The sequence below is a fragment of the Numenius arquata genome, chromosome 5, assembly GCF_964106895.1.
Source record: "Numenius arquata chromosome 5, bNumArq3.hap1.1, whole genome shotgun sequence".
In the NCBI taxonomy this organism is placed as follows: Eukaryota; Metazoa; Chordata; class Aves; order Charadriiformes; family Scolopacidae; genus Numenius; species Numenius arquata.
This window is the reverse complement of record NC_133580.1, coordinates 51740621-51766206: the sequence shown is the minus strand read 5'-3', so window position 1 is coordinate 51766206 and position 25586 is coordinate 51740621. Positions and strand designations below refer to the sequence as shown.

At 50.1% G+C, this 25586-nt stretch overlaps 1 protein-coding gene across 1 annotated transcript; it reads left to right on the top strand.

The window, feature by feature from the left end:
• Positions 1-450: 450 nt before the first annotated feature.
• Positions 451-24445, top strand: ATOH8 (atonal bHLH transcription factor 8). Its single transcript, XM_074148091.1, has 3 exons — positions 451-894; positions 14913-15104; positions 23654-24445. The coding sequence occupies exons 1-3, from the start codon at positions 451-453 to the stop codon at positions 23657-23659; spliced, it is 642 nt and encodes a 213-aa protein (XP_074004192.1). The 3' UTR covers positions 23660-24445.
• The last annotated feature ends 1141 nt before the right edge of the window (positions 24446-25586 follow it).

The following is a 25586-nucleotide window of genomic DNA, read 5'->3' as shown; positions in this document are numbered from 1 at the left end:
GCACACGGTGGGTCGCGGCGAGTCTCCGGGGGGCAGGATTTCTCTTCCATCGCATGGAAGAGCGAGATTAAAGAAGAAAGTGGGAGTGGGGTGGGAGGGGAGGGAAGGGAAAGGGGGGGGGGGGGGGGGGATGAACAAAGGAGATTGGCAGCACAGCTGTTTTGGGAAGAAAAAAAAAAAAAAAAAAAAGCCAGCCTTCCTGTTTCTTTAAAGCCGCTCATCTGCGCGGCGGGCCGGCTGCCGGCGGTGGGAGGCAGGCTGCGGGGAGCCGCGGACGGACAGACGCACGGACGGACGGAGCGAGCCGGCCCGCCGGGGCTCCGCTGCCCGCCGCGGCCGAGCGGGCGCAGATGGGCGGCGGCGGCAGCGGGGCGGCGGCGGCAGCAGCAGCAGCGGGAGCGGAGCGGCGGAGCGTCCGCTGCTGAGCGCACCCGCGCAGCGCCCCGCGCCATGCGGAGCACGCCGCTGGCGGGGGGCGAGCCCTGGCCGCGCCTCTGCGCCGCCGAGCTCGGGGGGCTCCGGCGGCTGCGGCGCAAGCAGGGCTGCAAAAGTTTCCGCGTCGAGCTGAAAGTGCTGAGCGGCCGGCGGACGGGGCTCCGCGCTCCCCCCCCACCGCCGCCCACCGCCGCCTGGGAGCCGCGCAGCGCCGCGCTCGGCCCCCCCGCCGCCAGCGCCTTCCCCGCCGCCCCGCCGCCGCCGCCGCCGCCGCCCCCCGCAGCCCGCCCGCCGCCGCCGCCGCCGCCCGCCGCCTCCCCGCGCCCGCGGCCGGGCGACGCGTCCGGCGTCTCGCCGGAGATCAAAGCCCTGCAGCAGACGCGGCGGCTGTTGGCCAACGCCCGGGAGAGGACCCGCGTCCACACCATCAGCGCCGCCTTCGAGGCGCTGCGGAAGCAGGTACCTGCCGCCGGCCGCCCCCCCCCCCCCCACCTCCCCCAACACCGGCTGCTGCGGTCCCGCGGGGAGCCGGGGCTCCGCGGGCGGGTTGCGGGGAGCGGAGGGGTGATGGTGGGGATGGGGGTGATGGTGGCGCCGGGCATCGCTTGGCAAATTCAAGGCACCCCACACACACACACACACAGACACCCTCAGCTCTCCCTTTCGGGGACGCCCGAGGGGCGCTGATGGGTGCGCGGAGAGAGCGCCCGCTCCGCCGTGTGCCTGAGGCCAGGGGAGGTTAAAGGCAGGAGCCTGGAGTGGACGCCTGACAGAAGGGGAAGTCGGTTCAAAATGCCTGGAAGTACCAACCCTAGAACTATGCTAACAATCGAGATAAATAAATAAGGGCTTTTAATTTGCTTGCGGTTAGAAACTTTTGGACTTCCCCCCCCTGCCCCTCCCGGGAGAGAGAATCGCATGGAGGGAAAAATATGAAGCAAACTGAGAAAGCCCTCCGAGTGAAAACAGAGGGTGGAGAGAGGCCAGGCTGCGAGCTGGGTGATGCTCGGTAGCTCTCCTGCTGGGGTGGGCTGCCCCAAAGGGATCACTGGGAATTTGGGCAGCAACATGCTCCCGTTGACTTTTGTGCAGGGTGCCTGGCCCTTCTGGCCCCTTGGGAGTCCCGCAGCCACTTCTGAAACTGATTTCAGTGTGCCCCATGTCTGCCAGGAATAGGTGAGTTAAGTCGTGGTCCCCTCCCGGTTAGTTTCCCATGATTTTTACTGTAGCGTGTGGTTCAAGTGTGTACAGTGCCAGGCTTTCTTGTTGAGAGGTCTTGAAAATCCTCATGGTCATCTGTAAAGGATAATAGATATGTTCTCACTGCAGGGTGGAGCTTCTGAAAGGTAAATGAAGTTTTGGACACAATCTCTCCATCACCTCTCCGACATGTGGAAGGTGAGGAGAGATCCAGAGAAGCCATACCCCAGCCTTGAGGTTGTTGTATCTTGCCCACGAGGATAAATCCTGGTCACTATACTCAGCCCCATACTTCTCTCCGCGTGTAGGCAGCCTGTAACAGCTCACTGATAGACAAAGATGTGCTGTCACACTGTGCAAGCCCAGCTGTCCCAGCTTTTCTGCCTTTCCAGTAAATGCTGATGGGACTATTCCAGGTGTGTAGGAAGGAGGAGGCGGATAGGGCTTGGAGGGCTGTGAGCTGCAGATGAGTTTGATTGTGAGAGATGGTGAGCATTGCCTCTCCCAGGATGGTCCCCCCAGCCCCAGTGGGAGCAGCACGCTGTGGTTGCAGGGGGGGCTGACACACCCAGGCTTTTGGCTACCATCTTTCAGACATTACTTAACCAAGCCATTCCCCGAGCATGCTCGCTTTAGGGCTCAATCCTCTTTCCTGCTTAGAGGAGTTCTGCTTGTTCCCATCTGCTGCGTGATTCCTGCAGTGCTTCTCAATGACAGCTGTGTATTGGGTAGCTGCACCCCAAGAGTTAATCCTTCCCCGTCATCCACTTCTGCAAACAGACTTCCAGCACCGACCTCAGTAGGAAGCGCAGGCTGAGACTGGGGCTATCTGTCAGGAGAGAATTGCTGATGAGCATCTAAATGAGAGCATTTTTAATCACCACGCAGTGGTGGGATCTGACAGCGTCTGTTATAATTGCGGTAATCCAGTATGTGCTGGATGCTGTCCCTCCAGTACTGAGAGGCTGCCCCTTCTAGATGCAAACTCCAGACTTGATATATTTTGTTTCTATAAGCTGCTTCCATATCTTGGTTGTTTGGCGACCGTGTAACGCGCTTGGAAGTGTCAGTCTAATTCTCCGTGGACAGACATCTACACCACCAAAACCGCAAGGGGAAGTAGCACTGATTTCCCAAATCACTGGCAATCTTGTTCTAGGCTGAGCCTCAAGCAGAAGTCAGGCAAGCAACAAATTAAAGCCGCACTCTTTTGGGAAATGGGCAACTCTTGAAAAGCCTCAGATTCCTGGCCTTGGCCCTGTCTCCATAAATCATTTCAGCCCTGGACTCAACTGGGAGCCCAAAGAGCCTGGAGAACAAGTTGCTGTCCTCTCTTCCCATGAAAGCTGGTCTCTAGGGTCAGCACAGAAACATACTGGCAGAGCTCTATTCGCTCTGCAGAGAGAAAGAAATCATTCTCCGGGAAATGTTTGCTGCGAGGTTTTCCTAGCAATTTGCTGAGGGGTGGGCTGGCTGTCCCGACCATCATTGGATGACATTTGGATTCATTTCTTGTTGGGCTGCCAACGGCGTGCTTGGTGCCGTACGTGACATCAGGTGACAGTCAGCTTCATTGCACATACGCGCGGCGCTGGCTTGTCACTCAAATCATTCACACCGGTGCCGGCGGAGAGGTTTTTGAGGAGCAGTTTGAATCAGAAGAGAGAGGACGTTGCTTTCCGTGACGTCTTGGTCAGCGGGGCTGGGAAGCGGGAGTATGGCGAGATGCGTTTGTAGAGGTAAAGGCAGCAGGGAGGCTTTCTCTTGCCCTGGGTAAGCGCTCTCTTTTCACATCCCTGAGCGTACAAAGGGCCTTTGGCCCCGTGCGGGAGGCAATCCTTGTGTGCCGTCAACCACAGACCTCACTTTACTTCTTGTTCCTTGGTTAGTCCTCCGTCCCCTCCTTGTCATCACATATCAGGCTCTTAAGCAGCTGGGAGGCTTTTCCTGAGGCACTGAAACCGATACCTCCCCGCAGACGGGCGGGCCAGGAGCACAGGAGAGTGCTGCGCTCGCACGCAGCCGGCCTCTGCCCCAGGCTCCTTTGGGAAGGGGTCGGGTGCTGAATGTGGAGGCCCTGGGAGCAGGACCCCCTCTCAGCCACTGGTACCCAGCACCCACGCAGGTGTCGGCCCCTTACCCACCCTGTTTGGATGCGCAGGGCTGGAGATACCCATCCTTGCTGGCATGCATGAGATAAAACTTCAACGCTTGCAGGATCAGACCCACCATGACCATGCTGTAGGGAGCACGTCCATGCCTGGTGAGGAGGAGGAGGAGGAGGAAGGGGAAGTCATGCCTCCCTGCAGGACACCTTCCCCATCTCAGCAGCCCACCCGAGGCCAAGCAACTGGCATGCAGCATGCCGGGCAGATGGGCTGACAGCGGCGTCCCTGCACTCTGCAGCTGTGTACATATGGCACACATGTTTCGGCTTGTGTCGGCTAGCTCTCCAGATGGCAGGAAGGAGTGGGTTTGGGTTTTTTTCCCCCGCTTTTGGTGGAGGAAGAACTGACCACAGTCATTTCACATAAGGAGAGGCTAATCCAGCCATGTCCCTGAGCACTTAGCTGTCCCTGGCTCATCTCTGAGGCCAGGGCCCCCTCAGAGGTGGGTAGCTGGGTAGATGGGCAGCTGCTGCTCCAAGAAGCTGCCTGCTGTTGGGAGAGACATGTCATTGCTATTGTGCTCAACCCTTGGTGGCATGGCCACCAGGAACACAGTGGCCCCTCTCTCTGCATCGAGCTGCTGTCTTCGCCATAGGGCCATAACACTGAAGTTATGAGGGACTGAGGAGTAGATGCTCCTGAGATACAGCTCCTTCTCCCTAGTCTTCGCACTTGTGATCTTCAGCTACTCAGTCTGCAAGAGCTTTCCCCCGCACAGTCCCCCAAGCATCATTTGTCCAAGTGATCCTTCCGCTGACAGTGGACTCCTGAGGCTAACAGCATAGTTCTCCGTAGAAAACACCCACCTGATCTAAAACACTTTGAGATGGTGGAGATACTTTTTTGTTCTTCCTCTGCTGCTGCCTTTCTGGGTTTCCCTCCTGGGTGTGGCTCCTGTCCCTGTGGGTGGCCAGCTCCAACCCAGAACACTGGTCTGCCCTCAAATGCCCTGGCAGGTGCTGGTCTATAGGTTCTTGCGCTGTCCCAGCTGCTCCAGGACCCCCCGTAAGTGACATGACAGATTGCCACTTCCATCCTTTTTCTCTCTCTCTCCCTGCCGTTGTGGGTGGTCAACAAACCCATATATCTCTGATGCAGACAGAGACACAGCACTGAGTTCACAAGAAGCTGAGGTCATCTCTTCCATCTGAAGTGCCCTTATGCTGGTGGATGTTCCAGTTCATGAAGCAATGCAGCTGTTTGGAGGAGACCAAGATGTGACAACACCACTGCACATCTTCAGAGCAACTGCTATCCAGGCCAGGCCACAGTTGCCAGCAATGCTGGCTCTGTTTTTTTGTCTGCAAATTCTTTTTGAGCAAGAATCTCTTACACCAGCACATCCCAAGTGTGAAACTAGACCATCTTCACTTTATTATGGCGTGGACTTAGCCACCGGATTTGTTCCTGGAGACCTTGGCCAGGAGGAGATGGTGCTCTCCACCATCAGGCTGCAGTGGGCACCCAAGCAAACCAACTCCCACCAGTATGTTGCACTTGCAGGAGTTGCGATCAAGCTTCTCAGCTGTGCTGACAGACCCTAAGGTGGCAGCAAACTCTCCCTTGATGGACGGAGACAACCACAGCAGCCTTCCTGATCTGGAGCCTGCCTAGGCTTGCACATCTGGTTTCTCTCTGGAGCACTGCTGTCCAGCTCCTCCTCAAGAGAGCAACGCGTCGAGCCACAGCGAGCTAGAGTCTGTGCCGGGGGCAAATGTGTCCACAGACATTTATTTTCCCTTGAAGTATATTGGCTTTTTTCTAAATCTTTTCACCACTGCATTACCAGGGCGGTCTCTGCCTTAGCAGCTGACAGCCTCGCTCTCCGCACTCATGTGGGTTTTGGAGATATTTTAGGGTTTTATAGGGCTTTTTAGCTGCTGGAGTGGAGGTTTTTTCCCCCCACTAGCATCCTTTCACTTTTTGCTGCCAGCATGCACATGGCTGCTGTGGCTTGTTGTTAAATCGGTGTAGAAAAGACCCTGCTTGCTCCCATCAGGAGTGTGGTGGGACGTCAGGAGCGGCAGCCTCAAGGCCATGGGAGGAGGTTGCATTGCTGTGGGGTGGCATGGGGGCAAGCTGTTTGCAGGGGTTTGAAGGGACAAGCCAGGCGCTAAATGCAGGCAGGACCTGCGGCTTGAGCAGTGACTTAACCCCAAGCCAGTGGAGACTGAGACTATTCTGGGGATACATCATTACATGCTCACCCTCTTTGTGTGTCATCCCAAAGGCAGCTGTGGTTTGTCACCTCTGCAGGCGGGACACCGTATGTGACCAGTGTCGCTGGCGTGTCCTTACTGCATGGTGAGGAGGCTGAGAGCTTTCCTCCATCACCTGCTGACTTCTCCCAGCCTTATTCCCAGTGATTCATCCCCCCATGATGCCACCAGCAGGAAACCCTGGGATGCCTTAAAACCCAGCTCCTGAAGACAAACAGCCTGTTGAGCTCCCTGGGGGTGTCAGCTGGATGGGAAGGCTTGGCCCTGCTCCATGGTGGCAGTTGGAGAGATGCTGCTGGACTTCAGGAGAGCCAGAGCATCCTCCACACGTTGCTCGCAACGTGCAGTGCCACCACTGTGTGTTGTCATCAAACAGCACAGCATTAACCGGAGCATGTTGGTGGTTTCAGCCAGTCCAGAGTAATGCTTATGGTTATTTAGAGCCCAGTTGGGGCAGAGTGGGGCGGCACTGTGGTTTAACAGCTAAAGAAGATGACAAAATACTGGCCTGAAGCAACACAAGGGGAGAGAAAATAAGGGAGAAACCAGACAAAAGGATGAAAATCCTGAAAACAATGACTGTGTGTCACCAAGAATGGGGCTTGTTTGCTCCCTTGGCTGCTGTCAACTGATTTTATCCTCTGCTACAAATCCAGCTCCTGTCGGGAGGTATTTGCTTTTCCTGATGCAGCCACCCCAGGTTAACCTCTGTGTTTTCTTACGGCTCCCGCTGAAACCAGAGGAAAGAGTCTGCTTTTCTCCATCAGGCTTTGAATCCAGCCTCCGCTCCCTGCCTTAATCCGCTCTCAAATTCCTCTCCAGGCTGCAGTCCCCATGGCGGGGAGGTGGGACGCTTTATTGGTACCGTGCAGCATAGCCCTCTGGGCTCTTTGTTCCCAACCTGCATCTCCTTCGGTCCATGTCATGTGTGTTCACAAATTGATATATCCCACCCTGGTCCCAGTTTGCACTGTCCCCTGTGGCAAGCGGGGATGCATGTGGTGTGGGGAGTGTTGTGCTCCTTGCAGCTGGCTGCAGGCTCAGGGCAGCTCCTGGGTCTAAGCAGTGGTAGCAAAGGAGAGAAAACCCTGTGGTGTCCAGCAGTAGCTGGTAACTCAAGAATTACCAAGGCCAAGCTAATGCCATTACCTTTGTTGGACCTCGTTCTCCGGTTCCGCAGGTGAATTGGACCAATTGGATCACAGAGATGGATATGACCGCTACTAAAATATCACCTGAAAAAGTGTGTCCTCACTGTAGTGTTTCAGGATAGCCCCTTCTAGAGGAGATTTTCTGTGCTCAATGGCCCTGGGATTTCTCCTGTGATACCCTAGTAGTCCTCTGTTTAGTTACTGTTTTGGGAGGTGGTTCAAAGAGCCTGCAATAAAGAGCTTTACTGCAGGCCAGCAATGAGATATTTTTCATGCATGATGCTGCGAGTTTGTGTTGCATGCCCTGAGGATATGCAGGAGGCTTTGAGGGTGCAAAACGTCCAGGGATAGTGCAGGAGGACTGTCCAAAATGGAGTGGAGCCAGGCCTGGGGCAGCATTAACCAGACTGCCGTTTGGAAGAGATCCCTGGGGTGAACTCACCCAGCACCACACCTAGGTTTTGTTTGGAGGAAGCCAATTCATTCGCTCCAAGGAGTGAACTCATATTTCTGCAATGTGAGCGATGGGGGAGCCAGGAGCTGGGAGGGAACCGGGAGCTGGGTTATTTGACAGCATGGACCCACCCGACAGGCGAAGGCGCCTCGGTCAGGACTAGTGCTCTCGCCTGAGCGATGCTGCTTTTGTTCTTGTTGGCATTTTTAAGCTAGGTTTGGTCCTTGGCTGCATGCTTCGCTGCCTGTGGCAAGGCAAGGATGAGGCTTTCTTTCAAGCTGCTGTGATTGCTTTGCTAGCACGGGGCTGCCCACTGCATTCTGGTGGCAGAGAAGCAAAAACCTCCCACACCCATGGTGTGAAATAGTTGCCCATTGCTGGCTGGAATAGAGCTCTGCCGAGCGTTTGACACTGTGACACCCACAGATTGGTCGAGGGAGGTGATTCTGCCCCTCTACTGGGCAGTACTGCGTCCAGCTCTGGAGCCCTCAGCACAGGAAAGACATGGACCTGTTGGAGCGGGTCCAAAGGAGGGCCACAAAGATGGTCAGAGGGATGGAGCACCTCTCATGTGAAGTCAGGGTGAGAGAGTTGGGGTTGTTCAGCCTGGAGAAGAGAAGGCTCCAGGGACACCTTATTGAGGACTTAAAGGGGCATATAAGAAAGATGGGGACAAACTTTTTAGTAGGGCTTGTTGCGATAGGACAAGGGGTAATGGCTTTAAACTAAAAGAGGGTAGATTTAGACTAGATAGAAGGAAGAATTTTTTTACGATGGGCGTGATGAAACACTGGAACAGGTTGCCCAGGGAGGTGGTAGATGCCTCATCCCTGGAAACATTCAAGGTCAGGTTGGATGGAGCTCTGAGCAACCTGATGTAGTTGAAGATGTCCCTGCTCATTGCAGGGGGGTTGGACTAGATGACCTTTAAAGGTCCCTTCCAACCCAAACTATTCTATGATTCTATGGGGCCCTTCTCTAAAAGCACTCCCCTGAGAACCATGCCATTTATCCACAAAGCAGGATCTGGCCTTGCTTGGTTCAAATCTGTGCTGTGCTGCCCCAAAGGTCCAGTTCAGTGTAGTGAGCACCAGTGGCATGGAGGAGACATCAGTGGAAGCTGTCTGCGGCTGTGCCGTGGGCAGGAGAAGGGGTATTTGTGGACCAGGGCCATGCATCTGTCTCTGCCTCTGCATGTGTGAGTAGTGTTGCAGGCAGCAAAGCTGCCTCTCTGGTAGCTGCAAGTTGCTTGGTGGCTCTGAACCACACACTGTGGTTCTCCTGGATCCTAAGTTCAGGCACTCCATGGTAGTTGTCTACTTCTATGGTGCTATTACTGCAATTGCCAGATCCACCCGCTGATAACCAGCTGCACTGAAGGGGTCTGGCAGGACTGTGGAAGGACGTCCCAGCAATGCTTGCAGGTTTTTCCATCATACAGCTGTATTAATCATCATTGTCCTATCTGGGATGTCAGGAGGACTTAGGGCATGTAGCTGTCAAGAGCAAGGAAGGGAAGCCGAGTCCCTTGCTGGTGATTCTGGACACACCAACTAGCCCATCAACCAACAGGTCCTCTGAGAACTGGGTGGAAAGAAAAGAGCTGGCTCCAAATCCTTCCCAAACATGCTCCACAATGTAACACATCTTGAAAACAAGTGATGATCTTCTGGACAAGGCCTTCAGCTTGTTAAGTCTGTTACTCATAGAATCACAAAATGGTTTGAGTTGGAAGGTATCCTTAAAGATCATCTAGTCCAACCCCCCAGTATGGGCACCGACATCTTTCACGAGATCAGATTGCTCAAAGCCTCATCCAACCCGACCTTGAACACTTCCAATGATGGGGCATCCACAACATCTCTCCTGCTCCTCCCAGTAGGTCCACAGCCACTAAATCTGGCAGTACTTCGGGATGGAAAGAGAGAGAGGTTTCCCCTGTGCTTGGGACTGATGAGCAGGGAACACCAGTCGTCCTGCGGCCCCAACCTGCCGCTTCTTCCCTGAGGTTTCTTAACCCCGGGAAATGTCTGACTCAACCCAGGGTAGAAGGAGGGATGTACAAAAGCCAGAACTATTAAGCACTGGACATTTATATGAACCTTCTGGAAATATTTTTGGCAGGAGGCGCAGCACAAACAATGAGACAGTGCAGTTGCACTGTGTGTTCAGATGCAGGGAAGAGGCAGCCAAATGCTCTCCCGGGGGGGCCCTGGTGTGTTTTAACTCCCAGCATAAAAATAAACCAGATGAATTAGCAGACAGGTAAATTCAGCAGCTTATTATGGCATATTGTGGAGGAGCTAGCTGTCAAGAGGGCTTAGCTTATGCTGCATCACAAACACGGATGTCTCTCTGCCTTGGAACCAACCTGTTTTCCCTGCTGTACCCTGGGGGCCCAATTCTGTCCTGCATGACCTTCACGAGGAGGGGATCTGTGCAAGTCTGTGCTGCTGAGTCCCATTTCTAGCATGGTAATGGAGAGGTCTGGACTCCCAGCACCCAACGTTCTTCTTTCTTCCAGTGTTTTCATGCAGCATAAAATCAGGGTGGACTTGGCTTTACAGACGTTATCTCTACAGGTCCAGAGGGTGTTTATAGAAATTGTATCTTATTGATAAGGACAGAGCTACCCAGCCAGAAGCTCAATGGTGTGAACTGTCTTAATACTTCTGAAGTCCATGGGATGCTCCTGGCTGTTCCCCACAGACCCATCATGGTGAACATACCCTGCACCCTCACCTGGCAGGGGTGCTTATTGTACCCTTTCACCCATCTTTTTCTCTAGTTGTTCCCCAGCCTTATCCCACAGTCTCCTCTCCTGTGCCCTGGGTGAGAATCAGCTCCAAGACCATGTCTTTGGTTGATGACAGTGACCCTCTGGGGAGATGCAGTGGAGCCCTGTCTTCCTCGAGAGGGCTGGCTGCGGGCCGAGAACTGCTCTGGTCAAGTGTGCGGCAGACTTCCCACAGACTTCAAAGGGAGCATCTTTGGTCTTCCAAGGGCACTGCCTCTGAATCGCAGACGTCAAAGATGGAAAAGACCTGTTAGGTCATATCCTGTCCTATCTTCCTGCCAAAGAAGGCTCTTCTGCACAGGAATATGTCTCAAGAGCGTTCATCTTGCATTGCTTAAGCCACTGCCAGCCTGGGAATCACTGATAAGACCCATGAGACTCTGCAGAGCCTTTCGCAAACACAACGAGCAAACATCCTCTGGCTGAAGCTCTGGTTCCTGCTGGTCCCAGCCCACTGCCATGCTGATCTCCCAAAGCTGAGGATAGTGCCAGTATCCTTTCCTTTCTAGCAGGCAGCTGCATTCCTTCAGATCGGTGTGAAATTTCAGTTGCAGTTCCTTCCTAATTCCTTTTAATCATTGCAAATATTGCAGGCAAGATGGTGAGCTGCGCTGCCGCTCGGCAGAAATCAGTGAGGTCAGATAAGGGAAATATTTTCATTAACTACACGGGAACTTGAGCTCTCCCCTGGCTCCCTCTGGCTCTGAACGGACCTGCTCAGCTTCTGTCTTCACAGCTCTCCCACCAAAGCACTGATGTCTGTTTGGCTCAGGCATGATGAGCAAGAAGGTTGCAGAAGGAGAGGGTCTGGTGCTCACTAGGAGCATGACAGATGCCTGCTCGCTGTGCCTCCTGCTGCAAATCCCATCTGTAGACCCCATGGGAGGTGGGAGGGTCCAGCATTGGGCATTTTTTTCTCATTTCTGAGATGCTCGCTCTGTTTTGGGTTGGATTTTGAAGATTTCTTGGCATCCAGGTGTGTCATCAACACCCTTCACTCTAGCTTGTGCAAATCTGTCCCTTCTTCCCTGCTGGCTTTATGTTAAAAAAGGGGTAAAACCAAAGTTCACTTTCTTCCCTGCCCCCCTGCCCCTGCTTGTGGAAGCTTTGGATGTGGATCTGAACTAAGTGGCTCATTCCTCTCTCAATTTCCCATGTTTAATTCAAAAGGAAACATTAAAATGGCAGGAGCTGAGCCAAGACAGGGAGGGTTCCTACAAAACAGTTATTCTAACACTGTTACCATGGCAAAAACTCTTATCTCCTAATGCTGATGCCCCGCACCCATCACAGTGCTATCTGAGCTGCTCAAGGTGAACCTCTTCCCCTGTACATACAGGGCAGCTCCAGTTTGGACTTTGCTGCAGCGTGTGGGAAAAGTGTTGTGTAATCCCAGTCGAGGGTTTTGTCAACTGTGTTAGTACTGTGATCCTTCTTGGAATTTGTAGCAAACGTCCTACAAAACAGTTTGGTTTTTATTTTGTTTCTTTTTATATTTTTTTTTAATAAAAACAAAATACAAAAGAAAGAGCAAAACAGATGAGGAAAAAAGACATCAGCCTGCCTTCTTGTGTTGTAACTGGACAGCGTCTGTGCATCAGCCTCAAGGATTTCGTGGTCTATTTTCCTTCCACTCGATTTAACTTCCTTCTTGCTCTAATTTTGAAATTATTCCCACATTTCACTGAATCCTTCCATTTTAGTTTCCGTCTTGCTTTGGTCTTCTGCGCTGCTGTTTGATCTGGGATCTCCACTGTTCTTGTTACATCGGCGTCAAAAGAGACTTGGGCGTTTCTGCTGCCCAAAGCTCTTCCTTTCAAAATAACTCTCAGCTTATTGCATCTGGGGGCCAGGTATTAGGGTCTGAGGGCAAGCGCTGTTGGCTGGAGCGATGGGGACAACATTTCCTTGACTGCCAGCTTTGCAAAGAGGGTCTTACAGGTGTCTCTCAAATCCTGTGTGACGCCTAGGGCTGTTTCCAGCAGGAGGGGCCTGCAAGTGGCTCTGTCCCTTTTGGGTTTCTGTTAGAAGCAGAGAAGTTTCTGCTCCCTGCAACTGCCCCCAGAGGTCAATGCGCTGGGTATTCCCGGAGAATTAATAGATTCCCTGCCTCCTCAGGGGTATCAGTAGCAAATGATGTGTATACAAGGTTTGAAGTGTGTTGGCTTTCTTCTGGAGAGGTTGGATACTTCTGGGCACCTCAACTGTGTCATACAAGCCAAATGAAATGGCCCATAGGGTTAACAGCATTAAAATCCACGTGCTTGTGGATAAGGGTGATCCAACCCGATTGCAGTTGGTCTGGATTTCCATAAGTATTATGGCAGAGCTGCTCCTGAGCTGTGCGATAGGAAATTTGTTGGCAGTACTCCAGCAAAAGGTGCTGATATTTGCTAAAGGTAGCAAAGATAAGAAGAATTACAGAGGGACCTTATGACTCTGAGTGATTAGGTAATAATATGGCAGATGAAATAAATACAGTGTAGATAAAGTGATGCATATGGGAAAAACCATACCAGATTCCACATATGAAATGATAGACCCTGAGCTGACCATTATCTCAGAGACAAGAGACCTCAGGGTTTCTGTAGATGGTTCAATGGAAGCGTTGGGTCAGTGCCTGCTAGTGGTCACAAATCAAATCAGGAGTTATGAGAAAAGGAATATTAAAGAAAACAGAGAACATAAACATCTGTTAGATAATACACAGAGCACCCACAACTTGAATACTGTGTGGTGTTCTGATCCTCTCAGCTCCAAAAGGACTAGGAAAAGTTCAGTGAAGAGCAGCAAGGGTCATCGGAGGTATGGGATGGCTTCCACAAAACTGTCTGCTGAGGAGGTTTTTTCTTTTTCTTCTGGAAAAGAGGCTGAAGAGATGATGGAGGATTAAAAATGTGTGTCACAGAGGAGGTGAATAAAAATCTGTTGTCCTCTCTTCTAGTGCAGGAACTGGGGGACCTCAGGTGAAGACAGTAGGAGCGAGTTCAAAACAAGCAAAAGGAGGGCAGTGTTGTATAGGCCAGGGAAATAACTTTGCAAAAGGATGTTGTGGATGCTCAAAATTGACAGGGGTTCAGCTTACCAGACCAAATTCATGGACAAAAAAGTCTATCATCAGTTGCTAAATACGAGAAAGGCACATCTAGCTGATGTCATGGAGCTGACGTCAGTTGGAGCCTGGAAGAATACTTGGGGAAATCCTATATATGCCTGAGCTGTTCTGCTCCTCCCTTGGCATCTGCATATGGCCACTGTGGAGTTTGTGGAGGGGGTGAACCTATCTTTCCTCATGTAAAGTCAGGGACATTGCTCCAGCTTTGTCTCTGTGGAGAAAAGAGAAGCTGAGGCATGAGCATGGCCAGAAGCATTAAAAAATCTCCAACCCTTAAGCAGAGTGTGACACTCCAGAGGGATGAGGAGGATGCAGACTGGTATGGAGGCAGATGATAGAGGAACATTGAGGCATTCCAGTGATTGATGTAGTATGAAAACTTAGATTGACGGGCAGTCAGACAACCTGAGTGGTTAGGATGGATTTCAGATAAACGCCTGGCTCCAGTTTCCTGTAGGCAACAGACTCTTGTGCATTAAAGGCTGAATGACCTTTAGCAGTTTTGCAAACTAGCGAATGTGTCCCCAAGCCTACTGAACTCAGAAGATCTCTCTTTAAGCTGGACATGTCGAAGTTGTGTGCCTAGAATTGAGCATATATGTAGTGTTTTGCTGGATCGTGATCGAAAAGCAATCAAACCCTCTGCAGCAGGAAACGTATGCTCTTCAGTTGTTTAGACACATACTGTTTAGGTTGAATTGTTTGAATGTTTCACATTACACTAGAAGTCTTCAAGGGTAAAGAAATGAATTGCTTAAGATATGGCTGGGGCCCTGAACCTCTGGTTTGGTCTCTTCTGGGAGGTGAGGCACCATGACAGGGTGTTTCAGCAGGTAGGAGTTACTGTCTCCAGGTCCTGCTCCTACAACAGCCCTGTGGTTTTGCACAGGCTGGAAGTCATGGTCGATACTGTTTGAGTGCAAAACCACCGGGTTGTGGTATATTTGTCCCCTTGTTGTCTTTTTCTGCAAGACCCGTGAGGGCATCGGAGCTACTTGTGGGGAGTAAGTTACTGAAAACGAGTAACTGGGTGACATGGGGCTTGCAGGTTTCTGAGAAAAAAAGGGCCTCCGAGAAGCGAACTGAACGGCAGGCAGACATCCCAGGCTATATCCTGCCATCACGTTTTAAGCAGAACTGCCCCGCTGAAATCAAGAGGCTTCGTGCTGCTTTCGTCCCCATGGAGATCAGCGGGGGGAGTTCTTCTTAAAAACCTGTTGGGACCATATGGCCTTTTATCGCTAGAGTTCCTATTTATGTTAAAAACTGCTAAGAAAATAACCTACAGTTGTTTTGTCATGCTTCAAGCAAAATATTTTGTTCATCTGGCCTAATTTTTAATTTTATTTTTTTTTCCCTGTTACCCTTTCTAGGTTCCCTGCTATTCTTATGGTCAAAAGTTGTCCAAACTGGCCATCTTGAGAATAGCCTGTAACTATATCCTTTCCCTGGCCAGACTAGCAGACCTGGATTACAGTGCTGATCACAGTAACATGAGCTTCTCTGAATGCGTGGAGCAGTGCACTAGGACCTTACAAGCAGAAGGAAGATCTAAAAAAAGGAAGGTATGTTACAGCCGCCCCCCTGACCCCCCAAATAATGGTAAAAGTTACAAAAGAGGGGAAAAAAGGGAAAGAAAAAAAAAAAGAAAAAATCCAAAGTGGTTTCCTTCCTTTCTCAACCTCTTGAAATTTTCCTGATTTTTTTATCCCTTGCCTTTCTCTCTTGCTTTTTCTCCTCCATCCCTCTGATCTTGTAATAACCACATTCCTCTCTAATCAAAAGCTTTTCTCTCCTCCCCATCCTTCGCGCTGGGCTCTTCCTCTCGTTAGTCGCCCATCGTGTGTTTTAACACGAGCATGATCCTATTAGAGTCATCTCGGGGCTGTTATTTGTTAAACCAAACCAACCTCAAGTCGCCTTTTGGAGCCCATAAACCATGGTCGCCCGCCTGTGTTTTCTGTTTTGTTTAAGCTAACACTTATCTCCGAGAAAAATCACCCGACAACAAAAAAAAAGTAGCTAATGGAGACATTGTATGTATAAACACATTAGTAAGATGTATGACCTGAAGGACATGTGGGTATCTTGAGGAAACAACGTTAAATCTAATTACGCCTTGCATTCCTTTAGGTTACTTAACACTGAACCAATTAGGTGAAATCATCGTCAAGCGGCGGGAGGAGGAAGCGGAGCGTTCTGCCAGTTTTCCTCTCAGAGAGTGACGTGGGTGAATTAAAGGAGTGATTGATGTCTTTGTTCGGGCTTTTATGACAAAAAGAGTTTTGTAAACTTGAATTGAACTTCCCCCTGCTTTCTGGGCTCGCTTGTCAGGCGGGATAATAAATCAGTGGGGTTTTAATGGATGAATGGGCAGCTAAGCCGGGGAGCAGGCTCCTTCCCCAGTGTCATTAAGATCTGCCTCCGATTCGGGCAGGTTTCCTCAGTTTTCCTCCTCTTTAGCCCAACAAATCATCCTGCAGAAATTCAGTTTATAAATAAACACAATAGCACACTCCCTGTCGCTTCCTCTTGCTGTCACGGGCTGTATTTATGCCCCCGGAGCAGCAGTGCCAGGCGGAGACGCGGCACCACTTGCCCATTGCCGACAACACCAGCTGAAACTGGGAGGTGCGGGGGGAGCTTCTGGGCATGGCCCGAAATCAGGTGTTCAGTATGGGGTCTGTAGTGCTGTAGGCGGTGCAGTGCCAGGGACACTGATGTGATGCCACCAACCCTAGGGCGAGGTGAGACTTGGGTCATGGGTCCCCTCCCCCAGTCAGGATGGGGGAGAAGAAGAGGATGAACATTCTTTTGGGGGCTTTGGCAGATTGGTAGTTGGGTCTTAGGTCCCCTTCCCAAGTCGAGACGGGGGGGAAGAAGAGGATGAGCATCCTTCTTGGGGCTTCAGCAGATTTCTGGGCTGCTGTTCAGGCTTTGGGTGCCCGATGGACTGAGACCCATTGTCTTGGCTTATGTGAACCAATGTGAGCTTAAAGACAGAAAACACGGAGCCAGATTTCAAATGGCTCCAAATCCCAGGGTGTTCACATCTGAGGGTTAGGGCTTGTCCCACCCTTAATTAAAAAAAAAAAAATAATTAAGAATTAAAAGCCTTCCATTTATGGCATTTTTTCTCTGAAGTTTGCTCCAGGGCGGACCCGTGGAGAAAAGCCCTGAGCCCATTAAGAGCATGTGAACAATGAAACTCTCACGGGGCATCAGCATATCCCGCCTCCCAACGAGCCACCACTGATCCACAGAAACAGCATCACCAGGAGAAAATCCGCCTTTTCTCCACATTCTTGGACACCCACCCTAAGCCTTCTCCAAGGGCCTTCTCCGAAAAGAAAGTTGGGCTTTTTACCTGGTCCCTGCTCTGCCTTGCTTTTCTTTCTGGGAAGCGTCTTGCAAATGGATTTCTGCTATTTGGGAAAGTCCAAGTTTAGGGCAGCCCAGGAGCCTGTGGATTCCCCTGGCTGATAGGTATCATTTTATTTTCAGCAGTATTTGCTCAGGTGATGGCAAGAGCACATTCAGCTGATGATGAAGCCAAAAACAGTAGGTACCACTAAGTAACACCAGTAATTCCCGGTAGATAGGGGATACAAAGCCTGGGTTGGGAGGACTCATCTTGGTATCTCCCTTTCTCCACGAACCAAGCAAATCGGTGTCATTGTGAGCACGAGGAAGGGAAATGCCGTTGTCAGAGGGAAATTATAGATTCAGGATGGCTGTGCAGGGAACATCCGAGCTCTGGATGTCAGGTGGTGTGAAGGGATGTCTCTCCTGGGGGGTCTCACACAGGCGGCTGGATGAGGATACAATGGCTTGGCCCAAAATCACTGCGCCCTCATTAATTTTGAAATAGGCACGTTTTTCTAAGCTGTGTGTGTTTTTAATCAGGTTTCCAAAACCACTGCTAGCTGAGCAGTTCCTCTGAATTATCGACTTTGGGGTGGTTGGTATTTTTGTTGTTGCTTTTAGATTTCCTTTTTTATTCTCTCTCAAAAAAAAAATAATCACAGCAAGCCTGAATGCAGACCTCCACTCCTCGAGATGGGTCCACAGTATCCTTATCTCCTGTCATCTCAATTTTATTGTGTCTTTGCCTCCATCGCTCGCTCTCTCAGCTCTCCGATCGCGATGTGCTATGGCACCGTGAGCTTTTCACACAAAAAAAGTAGCTGGTTGGAGTTTGTTTTGGCAGGCAAGGGCTCCAGATGTTGCGTTTGCCGGATTGTGTGTTGCCGTTTGCTTTGTTTTTGAGGGCAAATTATCTGCTATCCCTAACATTATGTTGTTCAGACTTTGCTGTCACAGTAGGAAATTTAATGGGTATTTTTATCCCCCCTTTCTACTCCATTTTGTTAATTAGAAAAGTTGACTTTACCCTTTCAAACTTGACTAGGGAAAAAAAAAAATCCCCTTTCCAGTCCTAACTACAGTTGTACGGTGATTTTGTTTTTTGCAATTGAGACTTGACTGAGGGTGTTTGGTGATGGGAGATCTCATTTATAAATGGTGGAGGCGGTAATTGAAGGGCTTCAGATGCCTTTTCCGTTAAAAAAAAATGCTGCATGAGAGGGTGATGAATTCTGATGATAGTCTTCATTTTTAAAGCTGCCTTTTGCTGGGTTATACAAATGACCTGGACTAAGCCTTGCTCTTCACCATGCACGCGAGGATTGCACCACATCAGAGATTTGGGTTGTGACCCCCTCAACAGAGCCCCGAGTCCTGCCGAGTCCCTACTGATGTCCTGGGAAAAACGGGGATCTACCTTTGGCTCCAGCCCAGAGCATCCTCCGGCAGTGCTGAGGATGACAGCGAAAGGAGGTGGATCAGAAAGGGGAGTCCCAGTTTCCTCATCCCTGGCATACGCTGTTTCTGCACGGGACATGATCCTGAGTGGCCAGAGGTCCCCTGAAAGCCTCTCACAGATTTTGTAGGGTTTAGGGTCCAGCCTGCTGTTTGCCGTCTCTTGTTAAAGCCTTTTCCCCCCAGGGTCAAATTCTGGTGCCCTGCAGGAAGGCAGTGTTACAGCTCAGGGTAGAGTTAGGGCTTTAGTGTACGTGTCCCAGAGCTCTCCCTGGAGACTGGTGTTTCTGTGGGTGCAGAGCTGTGCGCCGCAGCCCCCCACACCCCCAGCCCCACAGGATCAGGCTCTCAGGGCTGTGGGGCAGCACAACCACAACCCTTTGGTTTACACAGAGCAGGATCCGACCACTAACAACTACCCTATACAGCACACCCAGCACCCAGCACTGAACAGAAAACCCCGAACGCTAAAAAAAAAAAACCCAAACTCCCATCGCAAGGTTCATTTTCTTTTCCTTCCCTTCCCCTCTGTGCTTTTGATTCGCCCTCGTGCTAGGCAGCAACATCGCCGCGGCCATGGGAGCTGAGCCGGAGCAGGGAGGGATGGGTGAGGGATTTATTTTTTTTTCGCTTCATCCTCCCCCCGTCCCGGCTCTTCTGGCAGTCGCAGACTCCAGATGTTCGGAGCGCGAGCTGGGAAGTCCTGCTGGCGCCACTTGGGGCAGAGGGCAGGGGAAAGGCACGCGAGCTGGAACCCGGAGTACTCAGTCACTGCAGGACTTGGCGCATTCCCCAGCTCGCTGCTGGCACATTCCCCGGCTCTCTCCTGGCCATCTGTTCCAAAAAAACACTTTCAGAACCTCATCATCACTCAGGATACAACACTGCGAGCAGCTGTTAGCGAGGCAGAAGGAAAAAAAAAAAAACACACACACACATAAAAAAAAAACCAACCCCAAACCATGCGAAAGGTCTCTTTGTGAGAGAGGAAACTGGGTTATGAATAACAGGCGAGCAGTTGGAGCTCAATAAAAGTTTTCGGCTGGAATTTAGTTTCTTGGTTTTGTGCCTGTGTGTGTGGATGCGCACAGACGCAAGGAATTAAAAATTAAAAATGTGCTCTGTCTCTCTCTATATATTCCCTGATAATTAAATGATATAGAAGCATATATAGAATGAAAAGCCACTCTATTTGTTGCAGTCTGCTGCACTAAAATGGCTCACATTATGTATGTAATTACTGCATTATATAAAATAGTTATTGTGGTGTTCTGCCATGCCTTGATGCCGCCTCATTGCTACTTTGCTAAAAGCAGAGCTCCTGCTGTAGGTAACACTTACTCCCATTGAAAAATTCAAAGGAGGGCATTCTGTGGGCGTATTTAGTTGCAGGAGTGAACAAGTTAAGCTTTTATATTATAAAAGAGAAATGGTAGTGGCAGGCTTGACTTGTATGGCACTGAAACCATTCGCTTGGAGCATATTTTTTCTATAACACTGTATCATGACTCATGATTTATTTAGACAGAGCCTCGAGATAAAGCCACAGCTCCCACCCCCTGGTTTGCGCGGATGATCCTGGCTGTCGGGGCTTGCTGTTACTGATCATCTGATATTGATTATTATAACACATTTGGAGCCAGCACAGTAAAAATCTCGATGATCTGCATGGTGTTTCTTCCTCGCAGCTTCCCGTCCTGTGTGGGGAGGGGGGTCTGATAATGAGGTTCGACCTCCCTTTCCCTGCAGTTTGACTTAGCAGAGGTTCCTCTTTAAAAATAGCTTCATTTCCCTGCTAGGACTTGCAGGCGAGAGCGGGCAGCCAGCCAGTCTGCTTCCCTACGGCCGCCGGCTCCGCAGGCCCCGGGGAGGAGCTGGACCACAGGAGAGCAGCGACCCGCTCCCGAGCCGTCCGTCCACCCGTCTGCCTGCGGGACAGCAAGACGGCAGCATCCCCTGGGGGGGAGCCTGGATCCCCCAGGCCATGAGTTATCCCTGCCCCATGCTAGCTTGAGGATTTAGCACCCGGGAGAACAGACCTACTTAAAAATAAGGTGGCAATGGGGGTAGTGAGGCTGCAGAAGCACCATAATGGGTTCCTCTGTGTATTGCTTGCGTTTGATGTGTCCCTGAAACCCAAAACAGCCATTGTAAATGGGGCATGGGTGTGTGGCTAGGGGCTCATGACAAGTTCATGAGCAAGTTCACCCAGCACCGGGCAGGGAGGCAGCAGCAGCTATGCGTGTCCCCGAGGGCACTGCACACCCTGCCTTGGCCCATCACAGGGGTTGAGCATCAGTACCCCAAAGAGCAGGGCTGAAAGCTTTTCCTTGCAAAAGGGATGTGATGTGAGACCCTACTGTTGCATGACAGCACCCCAAATCCCCCCTTTGCTTTAAGGGGTGTTGGAGCAACCGTATCACATCATGCAAAGGCTGGAGCTGGGGATTTGCTCCCACAGTGGGAGCAGGGTCCCAGTGTAGGCTCCATTCCCTTTGTAGCAAGGGTGTTACCAAGAATAGGGTAAGATCCGCCCCACAGATATCAGGTAACTACAGCAAAAGGAAAATGTGAGTAGAAGAGACAGGAGAAGCCCTGGAACAAAGGCTGACTCAATTCCAGAAGTGCTTTGATTTATAGAGATTGAAATGCTCCGGGATGCTGCAAACTCACCAAGGTCATTGGGCCAGTTGTCAAATTCAAGAGCCATGGGAGTTCTGATATTATTAGTTTAAAGCAGACCCTGATTAATAAATCTGTCTTCAGAGCTCCTGGCTAGAGTGCAAAAGGGTGGAGGGGGAAAGAAAGGGGCCTGTTCCCACCTAACGTAACCCATGGCCAGCGTCGGGCAGCGCCTGAGGACCGACTGAGCTGTGCCAACAGGGTCTGCTGAGCTCTTCCATCACATTGCAGAGGGATCTCACCATTCCCCTTTCAGTTCCTTTGCCTCGAAGGTACAGTGCAATTGCCCTTACCTGCCCTTGCCTGGTTTGTACATACTCCCTCTTGCCCCCCGCCATGGCTGATCTTCCCCAATTGCAAAGACTTCAAAGCAGAGACCTGACGCTGAGGCTCCTCTTCCTAAAACCATCCTGCTTCCCAAAACCCATCAATGCTTTTTATCAGCATCGAGCACCCTGAGCTAAAGGGTAGGGTGTCTCTGAACGAATGCAGGAGGTGTTAACTGCAGTCTCAGCTCCTATTTGTTCAGCGCTTTAAAGAGCACCAGAGGCACAAGGGAGGGGACCGGGGGGCCCTGTGACTCGGGTGGCTTTGGCTTAGGGCATGAGGCTGCTATTGCTGGGTAATTCGTTCCTGCAGTGGAAAAGATTTTGCTTGCTAAGACTGCTGTTCCAGACGGGAACAGGGGGGATTTGTCTCTCTACTGTCTTTTAATATTAATGAGAGTGGTCATTGCTTCCCTCCTTTTTCTTTTACATTTTCTTTCCATGTGGGATAAATTAAACAACCGACTTTTCTATTACAGGTTATTAATATATATTATTTATTGTTGGAAAATAATTTTAGGGGGTTCCAAACAGAAACATTTGCAATACACAAGGCTGTTTGTTGTTCTCCCACCTAACCTTCATTTATTCAAAATCCTAAATCCCAATTAAGGCCTTGAATTGTGGCAATAGTTTCTACATTGTCCTGCTCTGAGCAGCACTAGGTAGTGTCTTACAGTCAGCAGAAACACCTCCTTATTGATAGTAATTGCAATAACGAGCTCTGTTTTCAGATTTGGCATGTGCCAGATGTGAAGAGTTCATTATTGCTTACGTAGGAGAGCAACCAATGCTGGCTCAGACCGATGGAGTGATGTTTATCCGGGGACTTTGTTATCGCTGGGACGTGCTGGGATGCAGCCAGCCCATGGCTCCTTTCTGTCCTCCAGCAGAGGTGCATAGCCACATGCCTCCACCACCATATCTAGATGTGCTGACTCTAACTCCAAGAGTCTGGGGTCTAGCAGAGACCAGTATTTCTTGCATGGAGGATGACCTTGGTGCTCTCAGTGAAATACTCTTATTGAGGGAAATTCTGATGGTCCAGGGCAATCCTGTGCTTCCCAGAATGTGCATTTTGCAGGAGGGGGTGGCAAGGTGGATTTTGGGTCCCTCTGTGTTGATGCTCAGCTGCGATGGTTGATCTCATCAGCAGCTGCCCTAATGATAGAAATAAAATAAAATAAAATAAAATAAAATAAAATAAAATAAAATAAAACAAAACATCAGTATCTTAGTAATATTTTATACCTCATTGTTACAATATCCAGTAATGGAAAAGAAGAGGCAGTACAGAAACAAAACGGATTGAGGCAAAAAGGTTTTTCAGGCCAAGCTTTAAGGAGTTTGACCTTTTTAAGACTGTCAGAAAGACGGCTGATCTGTCCAAGGAATTGATGACCGTGTCCAAAGGACTTTCAGAGGCCATACTGCACCCTGAAGGGCTCTTAAATCCATTGGCAAAAGGCAAGAAACAGTGGTTGGACTCAGTAAATGGGATCTCATTTCCAAGTTTCTAATTCCTAAGTTACTTAAAGGAGGATTTAGGAGCCCACGTGATGAAGGCAATTTGGACAACGGAGATGTGATCTCATGAAAGAGCAGGCCCTGAGGATTTTAGTCCGTTTTGAACTACGCTAAGGATTGTTTGTGGGATTTTTGAGGGGCTTATTTTAATGCTAAAGGGGGTTTAGATGAGGTTTTCCCTGTCCAAAGCTGCTGTGCTTTGGAGTTGTACATTTTCCAGTGGACCTGGCCATAATACTCTGTAGCCAGATGATGGGGGATGCGCAGGCACAAGGGACAGGTTGCAGTCCTGCAGGCTGAGAAGCCGTGCACACAGAAAAGTACATGCAAATGCTAAAATGCAGAAATAAACCCCATATCCTGCACAAATCCAGCTTGTCCCAACTCCTTTGCTTCCCCTCTGTAATTCTGAGATCAGCTTCTGAAGCTGAAAATAGACCCAAAAAGCTGCAGATCTTGTCAAAAGCAGGTATTTGCTATCATTTCTAATTTTTTTTGTAGCAGGACCTGGAGCCAGCACCTAATTACCTGGCTGCATTTCTGCCCCAAAACTTCTTCAGCCCCTCCCTGCCAGTCCCTCTGCTCTATGTGGACTCTGGCACCTACAGGTGGTTGCTCTTTAAGATCAACTCTTTTTGGGTCCCATGGCCAACGATCCCTGAGGACATCCAAGTATGTGTCAACGGTGGTCGTTTGTGCAAGGAGCTGCCGGGACACCATGTGTTCACTGTTCTGATGGTGCATCTTTCTCTTTCCAGGAGTAATAACCAGGAAGGGAGGATTCAGGAGAGCTTCCAGCCAGAGTTACATCTGTTCTTGGCAAAGGTTGCACAATCCAGATGAAGACTGCAAGCAGCTTTTTTGCAGAAACCCCTTTTCAAGATGACGATTGGCCAAGGAACTTTCTCAATCTCTGGAACTGAAAGGAAAAAAAGGAAAAGAGGAAAAAAAAAAGGACAGGGATGCTTCTTATTGTTGTTAAGCCAGCCACCTTTTAGTACGTGCAATTTATTTAGCACTTTTCCCTTTGCTTAACTGGGAAATGTTACCCTCTCAGCTCATGTGTACAGTAATTTTTTGTTGTTGTTGTTGCTGTTGTGCCAAAGATTTGATGGAGCTTCTACACTGTGTCTTATTTTTGCCTTAACGTTAAATCTTTGAGCCAAAGAAAAATCAGAGGTGCCATTCAGATGGTGGCAAGCCGGCCAGCCAGCTGTCAGTGACAAATCCGAATTTCTGAATCCTTCTGTGAGTTGCCTCTTACTTCTCCTGCTCGCACTTCTCTGCCTGCAGCCCTGGAGCCAGCGTTCAGTGTGGGCAAGAGCTGGGACAACACCAAATCGTGCTTCAGCGTTCAGGTTTGCTTCTTTCTTTGAGCTACTCCTTTTGGGAGTAGCTCTGCCTTTTGAGCAATTTCCTGACGTTCCTGCCTGTGCAACACATCCACAGGATAGAATACTGACATGAAGTGAGAGCTGAAACAGGAGCTATGATTTTTTTTATTATTATTAAATAAATAAAATTAAATAAGAAAAAGCTAAGTGCCATGTAAAACCAAAAAAAAAAAAAAAGGAAATCAAAAGAAAGTTCAGCCAGGCAGAATGAAATGCAGCAAAATGATTCAGCAGGCGTTTCAGGTTTGTGAAGTCGTCGTTTCTGTGGGGTTTTTCAAGTGGTCAGAAACCCATGTAATGCAAAAGCATTTGAATCCTATACTGTACCTTTCACTTCAAATTGAAGTAAAAAAAAAAAATAGAAAAGATTGAGAAACATTTGCTTGGAGTAAGCAGACTTTATAGGTAATGCAGTTTGTATGCAGGACATCTGCTAATGATGAGGGGACAGAGCTCTGTGTTCAAGTTAAAAAAAAAAAAATAATGGGTTTCCAAACGAAGGAGATTAACATATTTTGTTTCCCACTCAAGGGGAAAGGTTATTTGTGAGGCCAGATTTACATCCTGGCTACATCAGCGTAGATCAGGTTCCCGGGTGTCCGACTCACTCCAGTCTGAATCTGGCCGGGCATCGCCGGGCGCTGGGGAGGGCAAGGGGCTGGGGCGGGCAGGGGAGGGGAATAGTCTCTGTTTTACTGACGTGAATACAAAACTTGAACTCCTCAGTGCCTGCCCGTTTATTTCCCAAGCTGAGCAATTGGCAGATGAACGCGTAGCTGGGGAGCCTATATGCAAAACCTGAGCTCATGGGAGCAGGGTCTGGGTCTGGAGGGAGCCGGGTTGTGCGGTGACGATCTGTTCACTGCCAAGTCCCCTGGCCCAGGCAAGGATGGGCGAGCTCCCAGTGAGGGTGCTCGAATTGTCTTCTACCCAATTTCTGGGACACGGGGGGGGACAATTGTGTCCAAGCCCCCTCCCACGAGCTCATTATGCTGCTCACCCCTCCACCATCACCGCTGGTCATTATTAGCAGCCCAATAAAATACATTTTTAGATTGCCATTTGTATTCTTTTATTAAAGCACAGTTTTTAACCCTGTCTTTTGTTACATAAATTAAGGACATCTTTTTATTTTAGAACAGGGAGAGGGGCTGAGCTCATGGACCACAGCACCCATGTCAAAGGGTTGGGTTTAAAGTGCATTTGCTTTCAAGAACCAGCAAGTGAGAGGGAACTGCAGGTTTTGTATGAGGCCATGCTGCAATTCTCCTATCTGGGTTTTGAGCAAGACTGATGG

What these genes read in the sequence shown, in the direction of transcription:
- ATOH8 (XM_074148091.1), top strand. Translation starts at nt 451, where the DNA reads ATGCGGAGCACGCCGCTGGCGGGGGGCGAGCCCTGGCCGCGCCTCTGC. An exon ending in TCGAGGCGCTGCGGAAGCAG is followed by an intron (nt 895 to 14,912) that starts GTACCTGCCGCC and finishes TACCCTTTCTAG; the next exon opens with GTTCCCTGCTATTCTTATGG.